We start from the raw sequence: 21252 nt of genomic DNA on the forward strand, positions 1-21252 counted from the left end.
ATATCTTCTAGCGAAACAATTACATTGGGAGGTTTATTACTTTGTTGGTAGCAACATTTTAAAAACCAGATAGTCATTGAGTCAACCATACATTTGTTTCTCCTAATGAAGGGATAAGGAAAGGGCATTTCCTTTTATGCTGCACTGTCATGGAAACAGCTAGTATAAGACAACATTGGGGTCCATGACCACTGTATCATGTGTCACTGTACGTTTTCACTCTTTGCTCAAGTAGGCCTTCTCAACCAACATGTTTGGTGAATAGAATACTTGGGCCTGGCTGCGATCCTCTTTACGTCACCAAAAATATGTTCTCCTTTTAGAACACATGTAAAAGAGAGGCAAGGGAAATCTTACTAAAAAAGAGAGCAGAAAAAAGTTATAGACTGGAAAAAGTCAGCTGCAGGGACAGGACCTATAGAAAACAGGGAGTTACAGGGATAACATACATTAGAATGGGAGTTGGAAAAAAAGTCAATAGTAAGTATACACAAGGCCCAAATTTTACTAGTAGGAATAGAAAGTAAGAAGTAACTAAGCCCTGGCAGAGACCTCCGCTCTGCCCGCCGACTGTGCCGAGATTTACCTCCTCCGCATTCAGTGGAAAACGTGGAGAAGGCAAATCTCTGGCAGCCCCCGCCTCCAACTCCCCTATATTAACAAGTAATTCTAAATGACTTAAAGTAAATTAAAAACACTTATCTGAACTGTGGCGTCCCCGGGCTGGCCTCCTTTTCTTTCTTGCAGTCTGGATAATTCTTGAGGAAACTGTGCATGCATGCATGCATGCTCGCGCATGCGCTTTTCTTGCAAGAAATGCGCAGGCGTGAATGCATGCGCATGCATGCCTGCATGCTCAGTTTTCTCAAGGATTATCCAGGCATCGAGGAAGAGGAGGAGGGCAGCCCTGGGACGCCACAGTTCAGGTAAGTGTTTTTAATTTTCTTTAAGTAATTTAGAATTACTTGTTAATATGGGGGGGGAGGCGGGTGGCGGAGTTCCATGGAGTTGGTTCGCAACTTCGTGGACCTCCGCGTAGGCCCCCTACGCCCTCTACACCCAGGGTTAGTAAGTTTGGGCAGAGACCTCAGCTCCACCTGTGGAGTGCGCGTAGATTTGCCTCCTCTGCATTCTGCGAAGAACGCGGAGAAGGCAAATCGCTGCACACACCGCAGAGGAGTTGGCCAGCCCCTGCCTCCAAAGGCAAATCATTGCACACTCTGCAGCGGAGCAGAGGGGTTGGCCAGCCCCTGCCTCCACCCCCCTGTATTAACAAGTAATTCTTAAAGTAAATTAAAACCACTTACCTGAACTGCGGTGTCCCTGGGCTGCCCTCCTTCTCTTCCTCGCGGTCTGGATAATCCTTGAGGAAACTGCAAATGCACACGCGCCCACGTATTTCTCATAAGAAATGTGCATGCACGGGTGCGTGCACATGTGCAGTTTTGTCAAGGATGATCCAGGCAGCTAGGAAGAGGAGGAGGGCAGCCCGGGGACGCCCCAGTTCAGGTAATTGGTTTTAATTTACTTTAAGTAACTTAGAATTACTTGTTAATATAGGGGGGGGGGGGTGGGGGAGAGGAGTTCCATAGAGTTTGTTCACAACTCCGTGGACCTCTGCGTAGCCCTGCTACGCCCACTACGCCCAGGGTTAGAAATAACAAAACATGACTCACATGGGCTAGCTGAGACATCTGCCTTGGCCACTGCACTGGTGGTGGTTATCCCACCCGCCGCAGTGCTGGTGGTAGTGGCAGGCCTAGGTGTCCTCTTGCCCATGAGTGCTTAAGAAAGAAATAAGATAGAAAACCAATTCATTGGTGGTACGCTCTACAAAAAACTGTTTAACATACACAGCGTTGTACATTTTAAATCAGATAGCCTTTTCCCCTAATCCTAACCTAAAATGACATTTTGAACTTTTCATGCATTCCAATGAATTACCTTTTCTTTGTTGCCCTCTGTTCATGGGGCTCCCTTTGCGTACTGCACATCAGGGAGATTGGGACTATAAGCTACATAATGCTAACAACCCTAATGTACGAGCATTGTAAGAGTGAGTGACATGAATTGACATCCCTCAAATCATCTCAAGCAAGCATCTTGGCTAGCTCACACTTGAACAGAATCCTAGCAGTATAATTCAGTTGATGTCCACTCAACTCCTAAGTTCCTACATCCTCCCTGTCAGGCTGGCACAATGAACCACTACTCTATCAAAGGTTTGTGTTGCTCTTGCCTCAAAGGATTGTTTTTGTGCAGGGAGATGTCCCTTCCTGCACAAATCAATCTAGGATGCCATAACGTGGCACCCTTGCACCATGATGTGAGGGTCCCTGCATTGGGGCTAGGCAGCACTCAATGTGCCAGTGCAGGGAGAGACCAGGAATGCAACATATCTTCAAAAATAAATATGTTGTATTCCTGTCTTCTCCGTTTGATGCAGTGTAGCAAGTTGTCTTGCTGTCCTTCGCTGTGTGAAGTTTTGATAACTCTGGGCCCTGATCCACTCAACAAAGTGTAGCGATAAACCTTGGCGCATTCTTGTGCCCACTCATTTTGGAACACAGATAGTGGATGAAATTGCAAGCACTTTTTAATGCAAAAAGTGCATTTATTTATCTGAGTGGCACACATCAAAACCTTTTACTTGAACATTGTACCACATTCATAAAGAAAATATCCTTTTTGCACCAGATGGCACATGTGGCCACCGGCTAAAATCATTGCTGCAAAGATATATATGTATATTATAATATTTATATTACCCACTGGCAGTCGGTACTAGTTAATTATAGTTAGACCAGCGTTTCCATAAGAAATCGGTTTTTGGTGTTGCTAATAACTTTGGCCCTGTTTGACGAATCTCCGCTAAACATCCTAAAAGGCGCTACTTTTGACTAGTTTGTGCATGGAAAGTTTTGGGGTGATCTGTCAAGCAGGAGCCAACAAAAAAATTAGGGTCCCAAAATGCAAAATCTCCATGCATTTTCCATAGACTTCTTGAAGAAGCACTACCACAAAAATTGCTGAAAGGAATTGCACCAAAGCTGTCAGGAAGCAAGGTGTTGTTCTGCAGATTGTGCTTTTTGAGATTTGTTGTCAATCGGTTCAGTAGTTTTTGAGAAATTAAGGTTTAAAAATAATTGTATATCTGGATGGTTGGGTCGGCGAGAGGCTCACAAGAGTCCCGTGGGAGTGGTGATTTAAAATTAGATCGATCTGATTGCCACAGTGAGCTTTTTTTTCCCTTGGACGGTGTCACTTCCTTAAGTTTAACACTAAGAAGATATAAGGGGCAGGGTAAGGGTACCCGGTCCCTCTACACCATAGGTCTACAAACTGTGGGGGGCGCCCCCCAGGGGGGTGCAGCATCCCCTCAGGGGGGGCGCGCACTCCACCCTGCCACTTTACCTTTCATTTTTGATTCCAGGCGCGCAACGCCTATTAGGCTGAAAGTGCTTCAGCCCCTGCCGTCGTGTGTCTCAGCCGGGTGGCTGCTCCAGCTCCAGCTGCTGTGTGCATGTGCGCATATTTCAGGAGTCCCCTATAGGCTACTCAAGGTGTGAAGACAAGCGCTTCAACGCCTCGGTAGTAAGCACTAAATAAATGCAATTTCAACATTGCAATACAATTTAAAGAATTCTAAGCTGTCAAAAAACGCTTGGTGCACTGAGTTGCCAACTGTGGCTGAAAAACAAATCTTTGCTGCCCTCTTGCAGCAGTTGAAGGGGGCAGAGGTCTGCATCATCAAGCCCTGCATGACACCTGGACTAGGTTGGGGGACAACTGGAGGCAGCTTGAGAGGCAGCATATTAGTTTCTCCGTTGAGGTCAGCATTAAATAAAACCACAGAAACGGACCATGCTTATTTTCTAGCTTCAGGGACTACCCAAATGCCTAAAGCAAAGAGGGACACAGGTGCACAAAGAAGGGGAATTCTGGGAATGTTTGTTTTAACGGAATTCCCACCAGCCATCAGGCTCAAAGAGTTTCTGTAAATGCGCAGTATGCCGACACTGCGCAGCATGATGTTCTCATGCACACCTGGGTTCTCACTCCGATGTTCACACTGGCAGAGAACGACTACAGAAGCATTTGCTGTTTGTGAAAAAGGCCTATGTTTCAGAAGCAAGTTGAGTGCACAAACACAACATCCTTCGGTTTAGAGGTACATTCTAAACTGACGTAACTACATCCTAACATGGTCAAACTAGCCCATCTCTTCTCCCCTGATACACCACTCACCAGAGGCGTAAGTAAAGCCAAATTTTGCTGGGGGGTGCTAATTCTTCCACCAATAGGCAGAGTGGAGATGCAGGGGCTCTTAGAAGGGGTGAAAAAACAACAAAGCCTCATCAATTAGCAAATGGTATTTTAAAGGCCTGTGAAGTACTTGGGTGAGGCTGTGTGTGCGCCTGGGAAGCTGTCTCAGCCGAGCTGCCACACGACTAGTGGGGGTGGGGGGACTGGAGCCCTTTGATCCCAATGGGCGTTGCGCGCCTGCCACCCATGATGTTCTAAAATCAGTCTTTTAACATCAACTTCAAAAATATGTCTACCGTTTAGCCTGCTATTTATTTCCTAAGTCTTGAATTCCTTCCAAATTCCTGTCCAGCCAGCCCACGCTAGGCCCACAATGGGCCAACGCTGCATCCTCTTACTTTTTGTTAAGGTCTGTCCTTCACTTTTCTGTTTCTAACCTGCTCCCCCCTCGCTCAGTCTGAGTTCTCTCTTCCCATTTGCCTCTTGTGACAAAACTTAATATGCCAATAACCCCCCTGCCCAACCAATTTGTAACATAACCTGACACTCTGTGCCAGAGTGGGAGTTTGCCTTGGCTCCTCTGAGGGATTGTGAACATCCCTCTGTGTAGGCAAGAGGGCTTTGCTCTGCTGAGGGACTGTGATAATCTATCTGTGCGTGTGTGGGGTTCACACACATGCACAGATGTGCATGTATGAGGGCTCAAAGACACAGACACCTGTGTCTTTGAGCCCTCACATCTGTGTGCTGAAAATGCCATTCCTCCCCCCCTCCAAAAGGGACCTGCCTTAAATGACAACAACTCCAGACACGTTTGCTGTCTCTAAAACAAGCATTGGCAAAGCCAATAGGTCTCAGCAATCAGTGGTAATACATTTGTGTATATCAATAAAAACAGCACCTGAGCCATACACAAATGCACTTACATTGCCATCGTCTGTAGCTATCTGATTGCCGAGACCTATTGGCTTTGCCAATGCTTATTCTGATATCTTGTCTAGGGCAAGGATGTGGCGCAATAGCCAGAGCTGATGACTGTAGAGCTGTGGAACCAGGTTCAATTATTGGTGTCTGCTCAACATCCTGTGATTCTGGGAATATCACTTCATCGCCCTGTGCTTACAAAAAATGAATGTGTGCTTGTGTAATGTGAATGATGCACCTGTAAAGCGCTCCAATACCTTTGGGTCATGTTCGCGCTATATAAAACTGCAAAAAATATATTACAAAATTTTGTGAGCACTCCAGTTTTGAGGTACTACTCAAAACTGGAAGTGGAGCTCTTTATTTCATATTATTTGCCATTACCACCTGGGCTCTGCAGGAGGGAATGGTCATCAGTGATGCAGAGTACCAGCTTCCAGAAGTTTTTTGCCAGGTGGTGGTGGTGGGGAGGGCTCAACGTGTAAAAAGGTTTAGATGGGGGGGGCTCAGCTGATAAAAGTTTGAAGACCTCTGCTCTACACCCTGTAGGGGCGTCTAACAGGGACCCCCCAGGACAAAATTAAATTCTTGTGGGAATGCAGCAAAACAAATGGGCACTTCCCATTTTAATAAATATATATGGGAGGGGGCATTAGTAGGGCTTACTTAAATGTCCCTGTCCTAAATGTTATATAGGGAGCACCACTCTTCCAGTACATAAACATATACTCCAGCATATAGAGCAATACAAACAAAGGAGCTACCCAGTAGCAAGAAACTTCAAAAGATATTGTGAGGGTGTTAAAGCTGTGTTAAAATACAGTTGCCTGGCCAAAATCCCCAAAGATGTTAGAGGTGGGAACAGGGAGAGAGAATTGAGAAAATTGGAAACCGGATGCATACTCGAAATAGACAGTAAAGTACCACATGGTTGTAACATAGACGAAGAACTCCATACATGGTCAGAGTAATTGCTACAAATAGTCTAGCAGGGCAGTTGGCACAATCTGAATGGCACAAGTCTAGCAGGGCAGTTGACACTATCTGAATGGCACCTTTTCACTAATACGGGTGGTTAATTTTAGTGGCTGTTTGTTTATTTAGAGATGGGTAGAATGATTTCTGTGCCAGTGGTTTTAGGTTTATAGGTTGCAATGTTAATTCTTTAATTAGGTACCATACTAATACTAGGGTGATTTTACCCTGTAAAAAAAGCCTTATGCTGAGATTTCATGATTCATATTTGAGAGAAAACAGTTTTCTCATGATTTGTATAGAGGTTAGGGAAGGTGCACTTGAAGCTAAAATGAGAGCATATTTTCTGTAAATTCACAATATCTTTCTCAGCCATGTGAAAATCAAGTCTGGCATTCTCAGTAAATCATGTACTTCCAAAAGGAGCAGCAAATCAGTTGGTTCCTTTCTGCAGCCTCCCAGAGTGTTCTGAAAAACAACTACAGCGCTAACAGTGTTACTTATGACACAAGTATGGCACTCCTGAAGCCATGTTGATTGCTTCAAACTGGTAACACTTAAGTACATTTAATTTAAGAAAGGAACAAAGTGAGGGGGTTCAATTTATCATGTAAATTATGGCTAATCCTGTAGAAAGAAAAATTAGGAAACCTTTTAAGTGAGTTCTCAAATATCTTCCTCCTCTATTTCATTAAAACATTCTGACATGTAGACAGAAACATGCACTTTCAGTACCTGCAACGGGTTGCCAGTTAACTCCCTGGTGATCAGAAGCATTACTAAAGTGTTTTAATGAGCAACTAGAGTGCTACCAGTCTGATTTCATGCCAAAAAGTGTGGCACATCTGAACATCATCTTGATGGAATTGAAGTGGAAAACTGAAACACTTTCTACTGAGGATACTGCAGTAAATGAGGAAATTAGAGTGTTGCATAACAAATAACTCTCCCAATATGGCCACCAGAGAAAAAAGAGCCCACATACAACACAAATATTGCCCAAATGTAGCCCAAGTATAGCCCAATGACAGAAGCATGCAAAAAACTGTTGTTTTTTTTTGCAGTTTTATGTAGCGCAGACTTTGAACCGAAGATATTGGAGTGTTTTACATGAGCATTAGTTACATTACACAAAGACACATTCATTTTGGTTTTAAGCATGGGGAGATTCAGTGATTTGCATAAAATCACAGGATGTGGAGCTGACGCCGAAACTCGAACTTGGTTATCCAGTGTCATAGTCTGCAGCTGTAATGCCATATCTTCTCCCTTAAGTGTAACATATAATCCAGTGATCAACTGGATAAAAAAAAACATAAAGATAGCAAATTATTTTAAAAAAGGGCTTTGTCGTTATTTGAGAACTCAGAAAATATGTCTTCATTTTAGTTGCTTAGAGCACTAGACATAATTTATACGGGAATAAGACCCACTCATGGAGGAGGGTGCAGAGGCAACAAGTTGAACATGCTGGGCAGGTGGGAGGGGCAGAGGCAGCACAACATGGAAGCTTAAGAAAGGGTGGCAGGGGCAACAAACCTACCATGCATTACAGGCAAGAGAGGCTGGGCAATATAAAAGTACAACCATACAAGCCAATGGACCCAATTCTGGCAGGGGACTCCCAATGTTTTTAATCCCAAAAGGGTTTTTATTTTATTTGTCTCCTGCCTAAAATCTCCTTTTTCCAATGTAAGTTCATTTGGAAAGTCAGTTCTCCCGGGATTGTTTTCAAAATCTTCCTCTTACCAAGTTCAGAATGTTGGCAAGTAAGGTACATTGTATCACGGAGCACAGGAGGAATGGTTAGGGACATCGACTCAGATAACAGAGGACAGAAGCAAGATGGTCAGGGACCCCAAAATGACCTTACAGGGCAGGCGTCAGGGTTTGCAGCAGCACAATACACCACACAGGGCAAGCGGGAAAGAAGTGCAGCACAACGGATCATGGAAAGCAAGAGGGAGTGGACAGGGTCATGCTCCTTGACAACAGAGCAGAAGGGAAAGAGGCAAGGGCAGTAAGCTGTACATACTGGACAGACAGGAGGGACAGTTGCAGGATAACAGACCAGGAAGGTCAGGGGGCAGGCGGAGGGGCACGACAACTGACCAGAGAAGACAGGAGAGAAGGGATAGAGGTCTGCACATGGAAAACGGAGCATAACAGACACAGAGGGGGCAGTTCCTCAAACAAAGGGAAAGCTGGAACCTAACAGGATCCCTTAGACTCATCTAAATCACTTTTTGTACCACCCCATAACAGCCTCTCACTTGCATTCATCATATGGCTTGGAGATCAAAAGCCGCTAAAGAGCCCCCTTTGAGCAGCCCGTCTGGCATTGCAGTGTTGGCCCGAAGAGGAGTGCCCGATGATGAAGCATGACACCCTACCAGGTTTGTGGGGGCGCTTTGATCTGATCACTCAGATCCTCTGGGAACCAACTGCTCGAAACTCTTGATCTACTCATTAGGATCCACTTTTTCATTTGTTTGCGGAGCTGCCCTCTCTGTGTCTGTTATACATTGACCTTGGAGGAGCATAGTTGCAAGACGTCTTTAAATATCGCTCCTTGTCCCTCCTTTTGATTATTTGTTCATTGAAAACAGGAAGCAAGGCAGGAGCAGCAAGCTGATAATGAAGGGCAGCCAGGATTGGCAGTGAAAGCACATAACACCTTGGAGGGCAACTGTGAGCCTATAATGGCATACACACAGACAACTAGAGACCCCCAGTTCTAACAGACATGATGCTGAAGGGCAGGCAGTGGCAGCAAATCGAACCATGGAGGGCAGTGGCAGCACATCGAACCATGCAGGGCAGGAGGGAGGGCGCTGGTGCATGGACTCAGACAACAGAGGGTAAGAAGGAGGTAGATGGGGCAGCAAGTTAACTGTTTAGGGCCGGCGGGATGGGCAGTGGCAGAGCAATGGCCACACAAGACTGTAATGAGGAAGCAGGGTCATGGACTTGGACAGTGGATGGCAAGGAGGAGGGGGGCAGGACCAGCAAGCTTGGGTGGGGGCAGCACAATGCCAGGGCAGGCCCCCTCCACTGTGCATTCAGTTGGCCATTTTACTTAACATTTAAAAAAACATAGAAATTCACTGAAAAACACAAACGTTATAGTTAGGATCAGATTTCACTCGTACAAAGCCATTGAAATTCAGCAGATATAGTTACCTGAGCTAACTATAACTTATGCCCCCGCAATGCACTGCTTATGACCTCACATATTGCATCACTCATGACATCACTCATGACATCATCCAGTGATTGTGAGTGATTTCTAAATGTTTATGAGTGTTAAACATTTATACTAAGGTATTACAAAAGTTACATTACTATACTTTGTGTACTGCTTATGACCTCACATATTACATCACTCATGACATGGTCGGTGACATCATTCATGACAACACGGATGACATCTCAAATGACATCACTGATAGCATCACTGATGACATCATCCAGTGACTGTGAAGGTTTTTTAAAAGTTTATGAGTTTTAAATATATATACCAAGGTGTATTGATGAATCAGTGGGTATATGAGTGCCTGTATGGATGATTCAGTGGGTGTGTCACCGACTGTATAACTCCGTGATTAAGTGTGTGAGTGAATATATAGATGAGTGACTTGGTTGAGTGAATGTATCAGTTTGTCATTTGGTATCTAAGTGGCTGCATCAGTTGGTGAGTGGGTACGTGAATGGATGTGTGTGTGACTGATTGGTTGTCTATGTACCTGTCTATGTACCTGTATGGGTGAAACCAACATACAAACACACACACAGAGTCAAATATCCAGACCCCCCCACACACACACCCACAGAGAGACACACTGACAGTCTTACTTAGAGAGGCTTACACACATACATTCACATTCATACACAAAAACACACACACTTTCACACTCTCACCCACAGATACCCACACACTCAGACACACATGTACACTCATTGAAATACCCCCACTCACAAACAGTAGCACACATATACTCACGCACAGATACTGTGACATACACACCATCTCACACACATACAGACACATTCACACTAGCAAACCACATGAAATCTTCCTATTTATAAACCAGAGTAGGCGTTCTGGCAAAAAACGTTTTGCAAATTTTTAAACTTGTTATACTATTTGTGATTTTTTGGGGTATTTTTGAAATAAAGGGATTTTTTTCTGACAGATTGTGCATTATACTATTGTTGTAACAACATTTTGCTACCTGATGGTATAGTAAATAAATTCCTTACTAAAGGCTGTTTTTTGCAACTTGAGTCTCCTCTCCTTCTCCACCACCTGAACATTTCTCTCCACATCAGATGCCACTTTCAAATGTTTTTTCAAAAGACAAAAATAAAGTCAAATAAAAGGGAGCAGGTTCAGCACAGCAACTGCCAACACTGTGGAATTAATTAATCCCACCCTTCCAAAACTATTTTGGAAGATCTAACCCTTCAAAACTTATTTTGGAAGTGTGGGATCTTTCTGGAAATTAAGGAAGATAGTGATTTGAACCAATCAGAAGTCTTCTACGGGGATGTAATTTGTCTAGCAGTACTCTAGTGATATTCCACTGAGAACGCAAAGCTTGAAAAGGAATCAATATTTACAAATGTTTTAAAAAGTGATTATTTCCTAGAAAACAGTACTTTTAGGGTGATAATACTATCATAATACATGAACCTGGAAGAAAAACCCACTCGAAGTTCCTGAAGGGGTTTGCTACTGGTTGAAGGAGTTTCGCAAGCATATAGCAAGACAACCAAAGGACCTTGGAAAGGCACAAAACACAATTACATGAAGGGGACCCAACGCTTCCTTCCCTTGAAAAATACAGGCTGCAGGGTATGCGGTCCCCTGGGCCTTAAAGAGGCTAAAGAAGGGGGGGCGCATGCCTGCCCCTTCAGTTGAAAAACCCCCCTGGGGGGGAGGTCCCCAGGCTCTCAAATGCTCAGGGAGGGGTGTGACACATCCCTCCCCAAAAAAGACGAGAGTCCATTGACCCCCCCCCCTCCCCGGGCCCTGGCCCACCCTAGAGGGGGTATTTTAGAAAGGCCTACCTTATTTTAAAAAAACAATGATTTTGTGGCCAGAGGGTCTGATAACTTCTTTGGCCCCAGCTAAGCGACCCTCTGGGACTGCCCCAAACAGGTTTAGAGGGCAGGGTATCCTGTATTGTTCAATTACTTAAAATCATTACAATATACTATCAATATTAAAAGAAAGAAAGTTAAAATCCCACGCATGTTCTGCAACCTGGTAGGGCGTAAAACCTTAAAACTAATATCACAATCTAGTTATAAAGTACAAGTGCAAATGCATTAGACTTAAAAGGGAGGTTTGTCCGAGACTCTCTTGCTTGCTAGCCGACTGGTTTCTTTTTGTGGCTCTATTTTCAGCGACAGTGCGGCTCGAATTGATTCTATAAATTTCCCCAGCCGCGCAACTATTTGAGCTGTATTAGAAGAGAAACACAAGTCCGAGACTTCTCTGCATCGTACAAGGCCCTGGGCTCTGCAGATAGGAAGAACTAGTCTGTGCCTCTCACTGGCTAACTTAGGACAACAGCACACCAGATGGAGCCAGGATTTCTGATGGTAATTACAGAGTCAACATGCGGCTAAATTGTCTTGCCGGCCCCAACCTTGATTAAAGTCCACAATGGGCAATGCAAGAAGTTTCATGTAGGTGGATTTTTTCGGGCTGGGACTGTCAGTGCTTGCTCAAAATAAGGCTGTGGTGTTCCCACTATGTAGGAGGCGTCCAGTGATGAGAAATTGGCTTGATGGTGTAAGCTTTCCAAATCTCTTTCATGAGATATTTTCTTGGCCTGTCTGTTCACTGCTCTTTTCCATGCAGCTACTGGAATGTTTGAGTTGTCTAAGTTTTGCACATCAATTTCTAACAATTTTATGGCTGCTGTCAACTGCACCTGCCATGGGGATCCACTTTCTTCGAAGATTGTTTTAATTTGCGCTTTCAAAGATGTTGCTGGAGCTCGCAGGATACTAATATAATATTTTAAAGTGTCCCCTAAGCAGGTAATGTCCGGACGAGTAAGACCCAGCTCCAGCCTTACTCTTGCTCTCCTAGCCAGTCTGCGGATGCCTAATACTTTCTTGTGTACCGAGATTTGGTGGCTCATGAGGAAGTTAGTAAGGGCACCAGGGAATATTAGGTGGCCGTAGTTGATAGAGGGCACTACTTTTGCTCTTAAGACTTTCAAGATAGGTGCAGCAGTCGCGCTGTGTAGTCTTCGATTGAGACTTTTCAGGGCTGCAGATGATACCAGCCCCCTTGTTTCTTAAATGTTTCAAATGTGCTGACGGTTTAGCTCCTTCCGAAAGCCTGAGACCCGAATAATTATAGCTTTTGCAAGTTCTGATTTGCAGGTCAACTAGACGCCATTGAGCTGTCTTCTTTCGATGGTAATTCCCAAAGATTATTATCCTGGTCTTCCCCTGATTTACCAAGCAGGTTATTCTTTTGATTAAATCTGTGCAGCGCTTCTGAGGCTTTCTGTAAGCCTGTCCTAGTGTGATCCATGAAAACAAGGTAATCGGCATATTGGAGAATTTGGAGCCGCACGTTCCCCAGCTTTGGAATGAGTAGATTTGCCCCCTTCAGGGCTTGACCCAAGTCGGCTGTGTAGATATTGAAAGTAAAGGGGCAAGAACGCACCCTTGTTTGAGGCCATTGTTGGTTGGAACATTAGTTGTTACTGACGTTTGGCTGGTTTCAATACGCATCCAGGTCCCTTCGTAGAGAGCATTTATTTCCTTTAACAGCTTTTGAGGAATGCCCCAGTTTTCCCCATAGCTTCCCGCGGTCAACTCGGTCAAAAGCTGCACTGTAATCCACGAAGCAGCAAAACAAAGGTGGTTGCGATAGCTGGATCGCGCGAAGAGGCAAGTGTCCTAGTGCTAGGATGTTGTCTATGGTGGAGCTTTGGGGCCTGAAACCAGTTTGGAAGAATGGAAGAATATTGTGATCTTTTACCCAGGTTTCTAGTTCCTTCAGCAAAACTCTGGCATATGCTTTTGCTTCTATGTCTAAAAGAGCCACAAGCCCATATTTTTCAGGTTTTTTGCAGTCCCCTTTTTTGTGAATCGGGAAGAGTATTGAGCTTTTCCACGATGATGGAACGGTGGAAGTTTCAAATGCATACTTAAAAAGTGGTGTTAGCTGATCCGCCCAGAACCCGTATGTGACTTTAAACACTGCCGCTGGAACTCCATTGGGACCCGGTGCACCGTCTAACCTCATTTTTTAAAATCAGGTTGGTTATCTCAACGTTGATGATAGCTGGCGTTTTGCCATCTTTATGGGTTGTTGTATTTGGGTGTCAGTCATGTTCTGCTGTGTTGTATACAGTAGCTTTGCATATTTGACCCACTCGGAGGCTTCCACCCCGTTTTCCTTGCTCTGACCGGTGTGGCTCTGTTGTCTGATATATCTCCAAAATTGGATGTGACCCTTTACTTTGAGAAGGTTAAATATTTTCAGACACTCTACCTCGATTTTCTTTAGTCGGATTTCCCATATTTTCTTCCTTTGTTCCCTGCGAAGCACTTTTATTTCCAGTGTGTGGGGAGTTGTAGCTCCTTTTCTTCTCGCCTCCAACGCCTTTGAAAGACTCCGCTTGGTTTGCGCTAGGGCCCATGGTTTCAGTTGTAATGAAAGGTTTTGTGGATGGGATTCCTGTGCCTAAGGGCTACCAGTGACCCGTCCGAGAACAGTTTTTAGTTCCTCAAGTAGTGCTTTCCAGAGCTCCAAGGGAGATACCAAACTACTAACTGTTTGGCTCAACTCTTTGTGTGTGATCAACTCCAAGAGTTTTGGACCTAGATTTGTGGTCCATTTTATTCTGCTCAATACTTCATGGTGCTCTTCTCCAGTTGAGGTTTCCCACGGTCCCCCTTTTTTTTTAAGATTTCCCATTTAGGTCAAGGGATACCCTCAGTGGTCTGTCATCACTCTCCCTGTTTCCCACTTCAAAGTCGTTAAATTATGTTAGCAGGTTCTCAGAGATAAAGATGTAATCGATTGTTGACTTATCCCTGAAGGTGGGAAAAGGATGCCAGAGAGGGCCTGCCGCTTTTTTGGTGGAGTGGGCAGAAACCATTTTTTGCGAGAAAAGAAGCCGTTGTAAAGGAGCCGATTCTATTTTGTTTGAAAGATCCCTTGTTACGTATCCCAGCTCCCTGGTGTTCATGTCCCCTACTATGATTGGAAGATGTGAGGCATATTTATTTATAAGGTGGTCAATTTTTGTTGTTAATGTTTTTAATATGTTAATTGTATTGCACTATACCTAGCCATGCCCAAACCAGCTTCCATCAGCTGCGGCTGCTCTGGGCCTGGGATAGGTGGGATGATACGTTACATTGTGGGGAGAAGCAGGCTGGTGAGCTGAGCATGTGTTAGCTTGCAGGAAACTTCCTACTTTGTGCCATGTGACAGTGCTGTAAGCAGGGTCTTGGGTCAAGGTTCTATAGATATGTAAAGAGCTATGGTTGTTGCTTCTGGTCTAGGCTGCAGTTGATTATATAGGGCAACTGAGCATAGGTAGGTCATAAGGAGAAGATTGCTGAGAGTAGAGCTTGTGATGGGGTGGTTCACACTGACAAAAATCAGTTTTGTATATATGTCTGAGTGTGTGTTTGAAAAGGAGGGAGTACAATAGGTGTGTTAAGAGTTAGGGATTAAGGACCTGACAACAGATACCTCATCCGCCGTACATTACACCCTATGGCACTTGTATTACAGCAGACAGGATATCCGTCACGTTTCTGATGGAGTAACCCATCCACTGAACTCTAAATCAGGCCCTAAGTCTTGGATGGCAGGAAGTCTTAAAGGACACAGAAGATTTGTGGTGAAGTGTTATGGAGCTTGGACAGCAATGGAAGGGGGTGATATAGGATACTGAACTTCCTGATGACACAAGTGGACTTAGTCAGAGCTGTTGATTGAGCCTAAGAATTCAAAGTTTAACATCTGCTCACACATGAATGTATTAGCCTGCTTTTTTTAAAACAGACCTTGCATGAGCATTTCTAGGTTTTATTAAAGATCGATGCATTCTGCTTCATCTCAGAATAAATAATCATGACAGGACCTTATTACTGCAAAATGATTTGTTGCCCTTTTTGTTTTACTACACATTCTTAATAAAAACACAAAACATGTCTACTTTCTTTACAGATTGAACAAGTTAGCCAGCTGGCAGTTTTTATGGAAGCAATCCTAAACTACCATAAACAGTCCGCGAAAATCCTGGAAGATCTCCATGAACGATTCCAAAAACAGTAAGACTGCACATCTTGGAAGAAATACAGGCAAATCAATTGATAAATCCATATAAAACACAAAAATGGTTCCTTTTACCATGCACTAACCTTTAGTAATTCAAGTTTGTAGTGTGCCTTGCACAAGTCGAATAAGACCACAAACAACAACAAGCATTGGCATAGCCAATAGGTATCGCCTTTGGGACCTTATAAGTGTTTTGCCAGACCTATTGGCTTTTGCCAATGTGTTTAGGCTATGTTGTAAAGCAGTGTACCTGCTGTGCTGCAGCATGTTGAAAAGTTATACTAAGTAATAAGCATTTTTGTTACCTTATATGGCCAGCCTGTGAATGATGTCACAATAGGTCTCAGACCCATGGTAGACATAATCAAATATTGTTGGCGATTGCTGGATATGTAGTGCCAGTACTGGTAAAGAGAACTGTTTTCCCTACCCTGGATGGCCCCTTTTAAGTGCTAATGAGGTTAATCTTTGCCCAGCCTGTAGTTATTGTCGCAGATATTTTTCTTAGTAAAGCACTTTCACCCACCCCCTGGGTCTTTTATGTGCGTTTAAAAAAAACTCTTAAATATAAACATAGATGCACAGATAGACACACACAAACGTGCAAGCAAGCACAGAAATATAGAAACATGCATGCACAGACAGACATACACACATTTGGAAACACAGTCACCTGCAGCCGCATACACTGGTAGATTTGAAGGGCACAGAGCAAGATGGGGCAACATGGGTGAATGGGTAAGGAGAGAAAGCAAGAGAGAAAGGGGGGAGAGAGATGAAGACATAGAGGTGAGTAGTTAAGGTGAGAGAGAAAGAGAGAAGGAGGGAGAGATGGGGCGACTTGGGTGAAGGAGTAAGACAAGGGATAAAGAGAGAGGGGGAGATATAAGACAACAGGGTGGATAAGATGAAAGATAAATAGAGAGGGAGTGAGATATTGTGTGAGAAGAATGGGTAGGTTAAATAAGAGAGATAGAGAGAGGGTTAGAGTGGGATGAAAAGACAAGGGGATGGGTAAGGTAAGAGAGACAGAAAGAGGAGAGAGATGAGGATAGAGATTTGAAGTGAGAGCAAGAGACACTTAGAAAGAGAACACGAGAAAGTGAATGAGAGACAGGAAAATGGGCTGTACTGAGAGATAGAGACACAGATCAACTAGAATAAAATGTCTGCACAGAGCATGGGAGGTAGAGTGGGGAGCTGGAACGAGGTTTGACAAGTGAGAGTCAAAGGCGCAGAGCCACTGCACGTTTCTCCCAAATACTGCACCGAGGCAGGATTTGAATCTACGTCAAAGTTTTTATTTCTCCTTTAGGTTTTTAACTGCCACGTGCAGCCAAAGATAAAGAAGTTTACCACCTTTGTTTTGATAGGGAATTTGTTGAAACTAATTGGTGCATTGGAATTTTATCGATCCAGTTCTCTGGTTGTTCCTGCCCCTGTAGAAGCACTGTCACATATTATTCCATGCACACAGGATACAATTAACAGCACATACAAACACACACTAACAAGCATTGGCATAGGCAATAGGTCTCGCCTTTGGGACCTTATAAGTGTTTTGCCATGCAACAGTTGTTGTTGCACCAAGGATATTGTGCTGCATAACTAAATACTTATAAGGTCCCAAATGTGAGACCTATTGGCTATGCCTATGCTTGTTAAAGTTGCAATTGTCACCGTGGTAACCGGACAGCTATTGTGTTGGGTACCCGAAGGAGCATGGATGCAGAACACCCTTCTCACTGCACTGCTAAAGGATTCCATTTGTTGTAGGCTGTAACACTGTGCTAGATGAACTGGATACCTGGACAGAACATGGACAGAAGGTGGAAGGTGGGGGCACTAACCATGCCTTCTGCAGAGACTCAACGCCGCGGCAACTGCACTACTGGCTAAAGAATGGAGCCTCTGAATGGGTCTGGACCCAGGCTTCACTGAGGACACTCTTAAAGTGCTTCAAGAAAGACATATTTTTGCTTGAAAAATCATTCACTCAGAGCACTCTGAGCATTCCATGGCGTCTCTACATGAGTCGGTTTTTCTGATGAGTGCCATGCCCTTAGGCTGGGCTTGTTTCAGCTCGAGCTGAGCCAGTCAGGATCTGGCTCGAGCCTTGGTTCGCTCGCCCATCTCTACTGAAGAGAAAAACAAATGACTTCAAATATTGTGGCATTACTGCTATGATTCCACAATAGTTCCCAAGAACAGGAACCTCTAGGCAGTCTCAACTTCACAAAAGCAATGGAGGTCTAGTCAACCCTGTAGCAAAAACGCACAGCCCCTTAACGGAAGAAGGACTTTCTTCCACAAAAGACTCTGATACCCAAAGAAAAAGCTGCAAACAAACAAAAGATATCAAAATATCAGCACTAAAGAGCAAACCATTAACAACTGAAGGCTGCAATTCGTAACAATGATAAGAGTGCACAGCACCCATAAAGAACACAATTGGAGTTTGAAAAACATCCCGTTCGTTGGCAATAATATGGGATGCACCAGCCACATACAGAGGTTATAACTAGCAACACACTTTGTTGGAGAATCCAGAGTTTTCTCATATGTATGCTGTATTTAATAGCCCTTCTGAGACCGAAAACAATAACAAGTGAAGCGTGCAGTTGGACACAATGTCAAACTCCCAAAAAGAAAGGGGAGATCTGCTTAAATCAACACATTCGGTGATCTGATGCTTGAACTTAAGGTTAATGTAGGTTTTAGGTTTGTACATGCCGAAAATAAACAAGCATGAGCAAAGTCAATTGCTCTGGTGTTCACTGTCAGCCTTTTTGCTTTGTCAATGCTTGTTTTGTTGCGGTCTGGTTTAATAAAACACTGCTTTGAGCTGCAAGGTCCTCATCAATATTAAAACAAGCATTGGCCGCGCGGCAGTAAAAGTAACGGAGCGCGGCCATAAAAGCGAAAGTCATCACAATTGCTCTGTAAGCGAAAGTGATCGCGATGACACGCTAAAGCACAGTTTTCAAAGTGCTGCTGGCGGCCGGCTGTGCGGGTGCACGATCGCGTGAACGCAAGCGCTAGGCCAGCCAGCAGCACTTTCAAAACTCACATAGAAAATGTCTCTCCGAGCCAGCACATGGGCTGGGCTCAGCGAGACCTAACAAGATACACACGACTCCCAGTACAAATGCAACCGCAGTCAGGCATCACACTCTACACGCAGACGGGCACACACACGGGCACACACAGAGGCGCACTCACATAACCCAAAAATACACACAGACTGAAGGCAACAATACACGCGCTCACATACAGACTGCAATACATGTGTACATACAAAGAGACGCACATGTGCAGATTGTTTTGTAAAGGTGAGAAAGGCATACACACCTAGGGGGTGAAGTGGAAGTGGCGAAAGCCACCCTAGAGAGAAAGCCCATTGTATACCTTGGAAGCTATTATCTTTTTGCAGGCATTGCAAGAGCGACTCTGGAAGCACGTCACAATGTGAGGGAAGCAGGGGGGAGCAGAGGAAGAGGGGGCTGGCAGTGAGCGAAGGGGAGGTATGGATTGCTGAGTAATGAAGATCAAACGTTGCTGGGACCCATAACTAAACTAAGAAGTTCCTACTAGAATAGAAACTTAGAAAGCCTACTAGCAGCCTCTCTGCTCCTCGAGACTTCTAAGCTTTTTCTGTTTACCCTTTGGCAACCTACATTACAGGCAGAGGATCGCACACTGCAGCCACCGCCTCTGCAGTCCACCGTTCTGTTACATATTCTCTGTGTCTCTGCTCTGTTAGCGGGTGAGAAGTAATGCCATTTGTAAAGATCGTGACTCAAGGGCCCAGAGGATTTCGGCAACCCCCACAGTCTCACAAGAATCCTGGCTACCACTGATTTCTCCCACCTCATCCCCACAAGATTATTGGCTTTCTCCACCTGTCCATCCCCCCAAGAATTCTGATAACGCCGTCCCTCCTCGCCAAATTCTTCAGTGCTCTGTTGAAATATTTGTAAATGTACAGTGTGGGAGTAAAGGGAAGACAGGAGCGCGAGCCGGGTTGGTGCGTGCCTGTAACTGGTGTAGTGTTTAGTGAGGTGTGTCAACAGCAGCACTGTGTGTGGGGGGGAATGCAGCGTGTGCTCTAGTGTGAATCCAAGCACAGGGTTTGCATGTAAACAGCACCTGTGATTATCACAAAACAAGCGCGGCCGCAAAAGTGACACACACTCTTGTGGAGGTGGGGTGGAGGGCACCCTCCTTCTAATGAAAGCGGCAAGGTCTGGAAATGAAACCAGACCCGAAACAGACGGTCCCTGCCCGCCGCTGCTGGATCCCGAGAGCAAAACGCTCTGGGAGTAAACATTTCCCGAAAAGCTGGGACATCCTTTGGCCAATTGCGTGCAAAAGCCAGACGCAAAGGCCAAAAGCGTGTGAGCACCACACGCACGAGCTTGTAGGAGCTTGTGGAAAAGCTGAAGTGATTCCAACAGGCCGATTTCCTAGAGCAGCCCATGCGCACTGCGCTAGGCTCGACCGAAAAAGAATGTAACGTGTCTAGCCTGGGGCAGGGTCACTGCGCTCCTGAGCTGCCTCTGTTGTTTACATTGTTGTCCTAATCTCAAATCCCTTACCCGATTCTTACGTGCTAACTTGGCTTATTATGAGATTTAGCATTGCAAACTATCTGTCCAGTGTGTTTTCCCCCCAGAATAATCTGTTTACAAAAAGAGAAACAAATGATATTAAACAAACAATGAATACTAAATTATTTTTAGAAAGAAAAATCATCTCTTAGCACTGCCAAATAGGTGGAAAATTAAAGCAAGGATGAGACCAGGTCACACAACTAAATTCCAGACCGTTAATCCAGGAAATCTGTGGGCAAAAATTAGCTTCCACACTTGACCAAATTGTATCACCCTGCACAAGGCACTTGACCTCTCAGTGGTTTGCTTTCTTTAATGGATAAAATTGGGACAACGAGGAGAGTAGAAGCGATGCGGTTCGCAGAAACCTCACTCTTACATAGTTTAATGGACTAATACGGCTGCAAATATAATAATAACATTGATTACTTTTATAGTGCAACCATACAATTGGCACTTGGCTCACTCATGGTCTTTTGCTTCTAATCAGATTGAGAGTTGTTTTTATTTGATTTTAGTTGAAAGCATAATATTAGTGCATTTAGGTAGTCTTAACTCTTTGTCTACTCAGTAAAGGAGGCTCTGCACAAACTTTACATGTGTGAATAACACAAGGGTGGGCCAGAGGAATAAACTTTGTATAGGCCACCAAAATGCCTTAAGACAACCCTCATTAATACATAAGTGCACGGTGACGACAACTCCATTACCTGTTGTAATTCATTTTGCTTCAATGCTTTAATTGCGCAACTACTGCTTGTAAGATTTGTTCTAACTGGAATTTGAAGTACATGTGTATTAGCAGATTGAGTGTAGCATGAACAGGAGCAGTGCCTAGAACCAAATATCAGCTTGCCAGTAAGGACTCTAATTTCCCCAATATTGTATTTTTTTTTATAGATTCACATTCTTGAATCTTCCCCGTCGTCATGGTGAGAATTCCACAGTAACAGTAATAAAAGCAGTGTTAAAGCATTAGCATCAGACTCCATTGAAAAAACACTAGTAGTTAGTAGCCAATTCACATTGATTTAATACACCCAAACTTCAGCAAGTCATAGCAGAGACCCTGGAGCACTCATCACCTGCAGAGCCACCATACCTCAGATTTCTTACCACATGATGGGTCATACTCTCAAGTAG

At 44.3% G+C, this 21252-nt stretch overlaps 1 protein-coding gene across 1 annotated transcript in view; it reads left to right on the top strand.

Moving 5' to 3' along the window:
• LOC146860421 (endophilin-A3-like) overlaps positions 1–21252 on the top strand; it is a 650579-nt gene that overhangs the window by 304853 nt on the left and 324474 nt on the right. The window contains exon 4 of the mRNA XM_085646346.1: positions 15386–15489. Coding sequence (XP_085502472.1) covers positions 15386–15489 — 104 coding nt within the window. The remainder of the gene's footprint in view (positions 1–15385; positions 15490–21252) is intronic.

Source organism: Triturus cristatus, chromosome 3_1, assembly GCF_964204655.1.
Source record: "Triturus cristatus chromosome 3_1, aTriCri1.1, whole genome shotgun sequence".
In the NCBI taxonomy this organism is placed as follows: domain Eukaryota; kingdom Metazoa; phylum Chordata; class Amphibia; order Caudata; family Salamandridae; genus Triturus; species Triturus cristatus.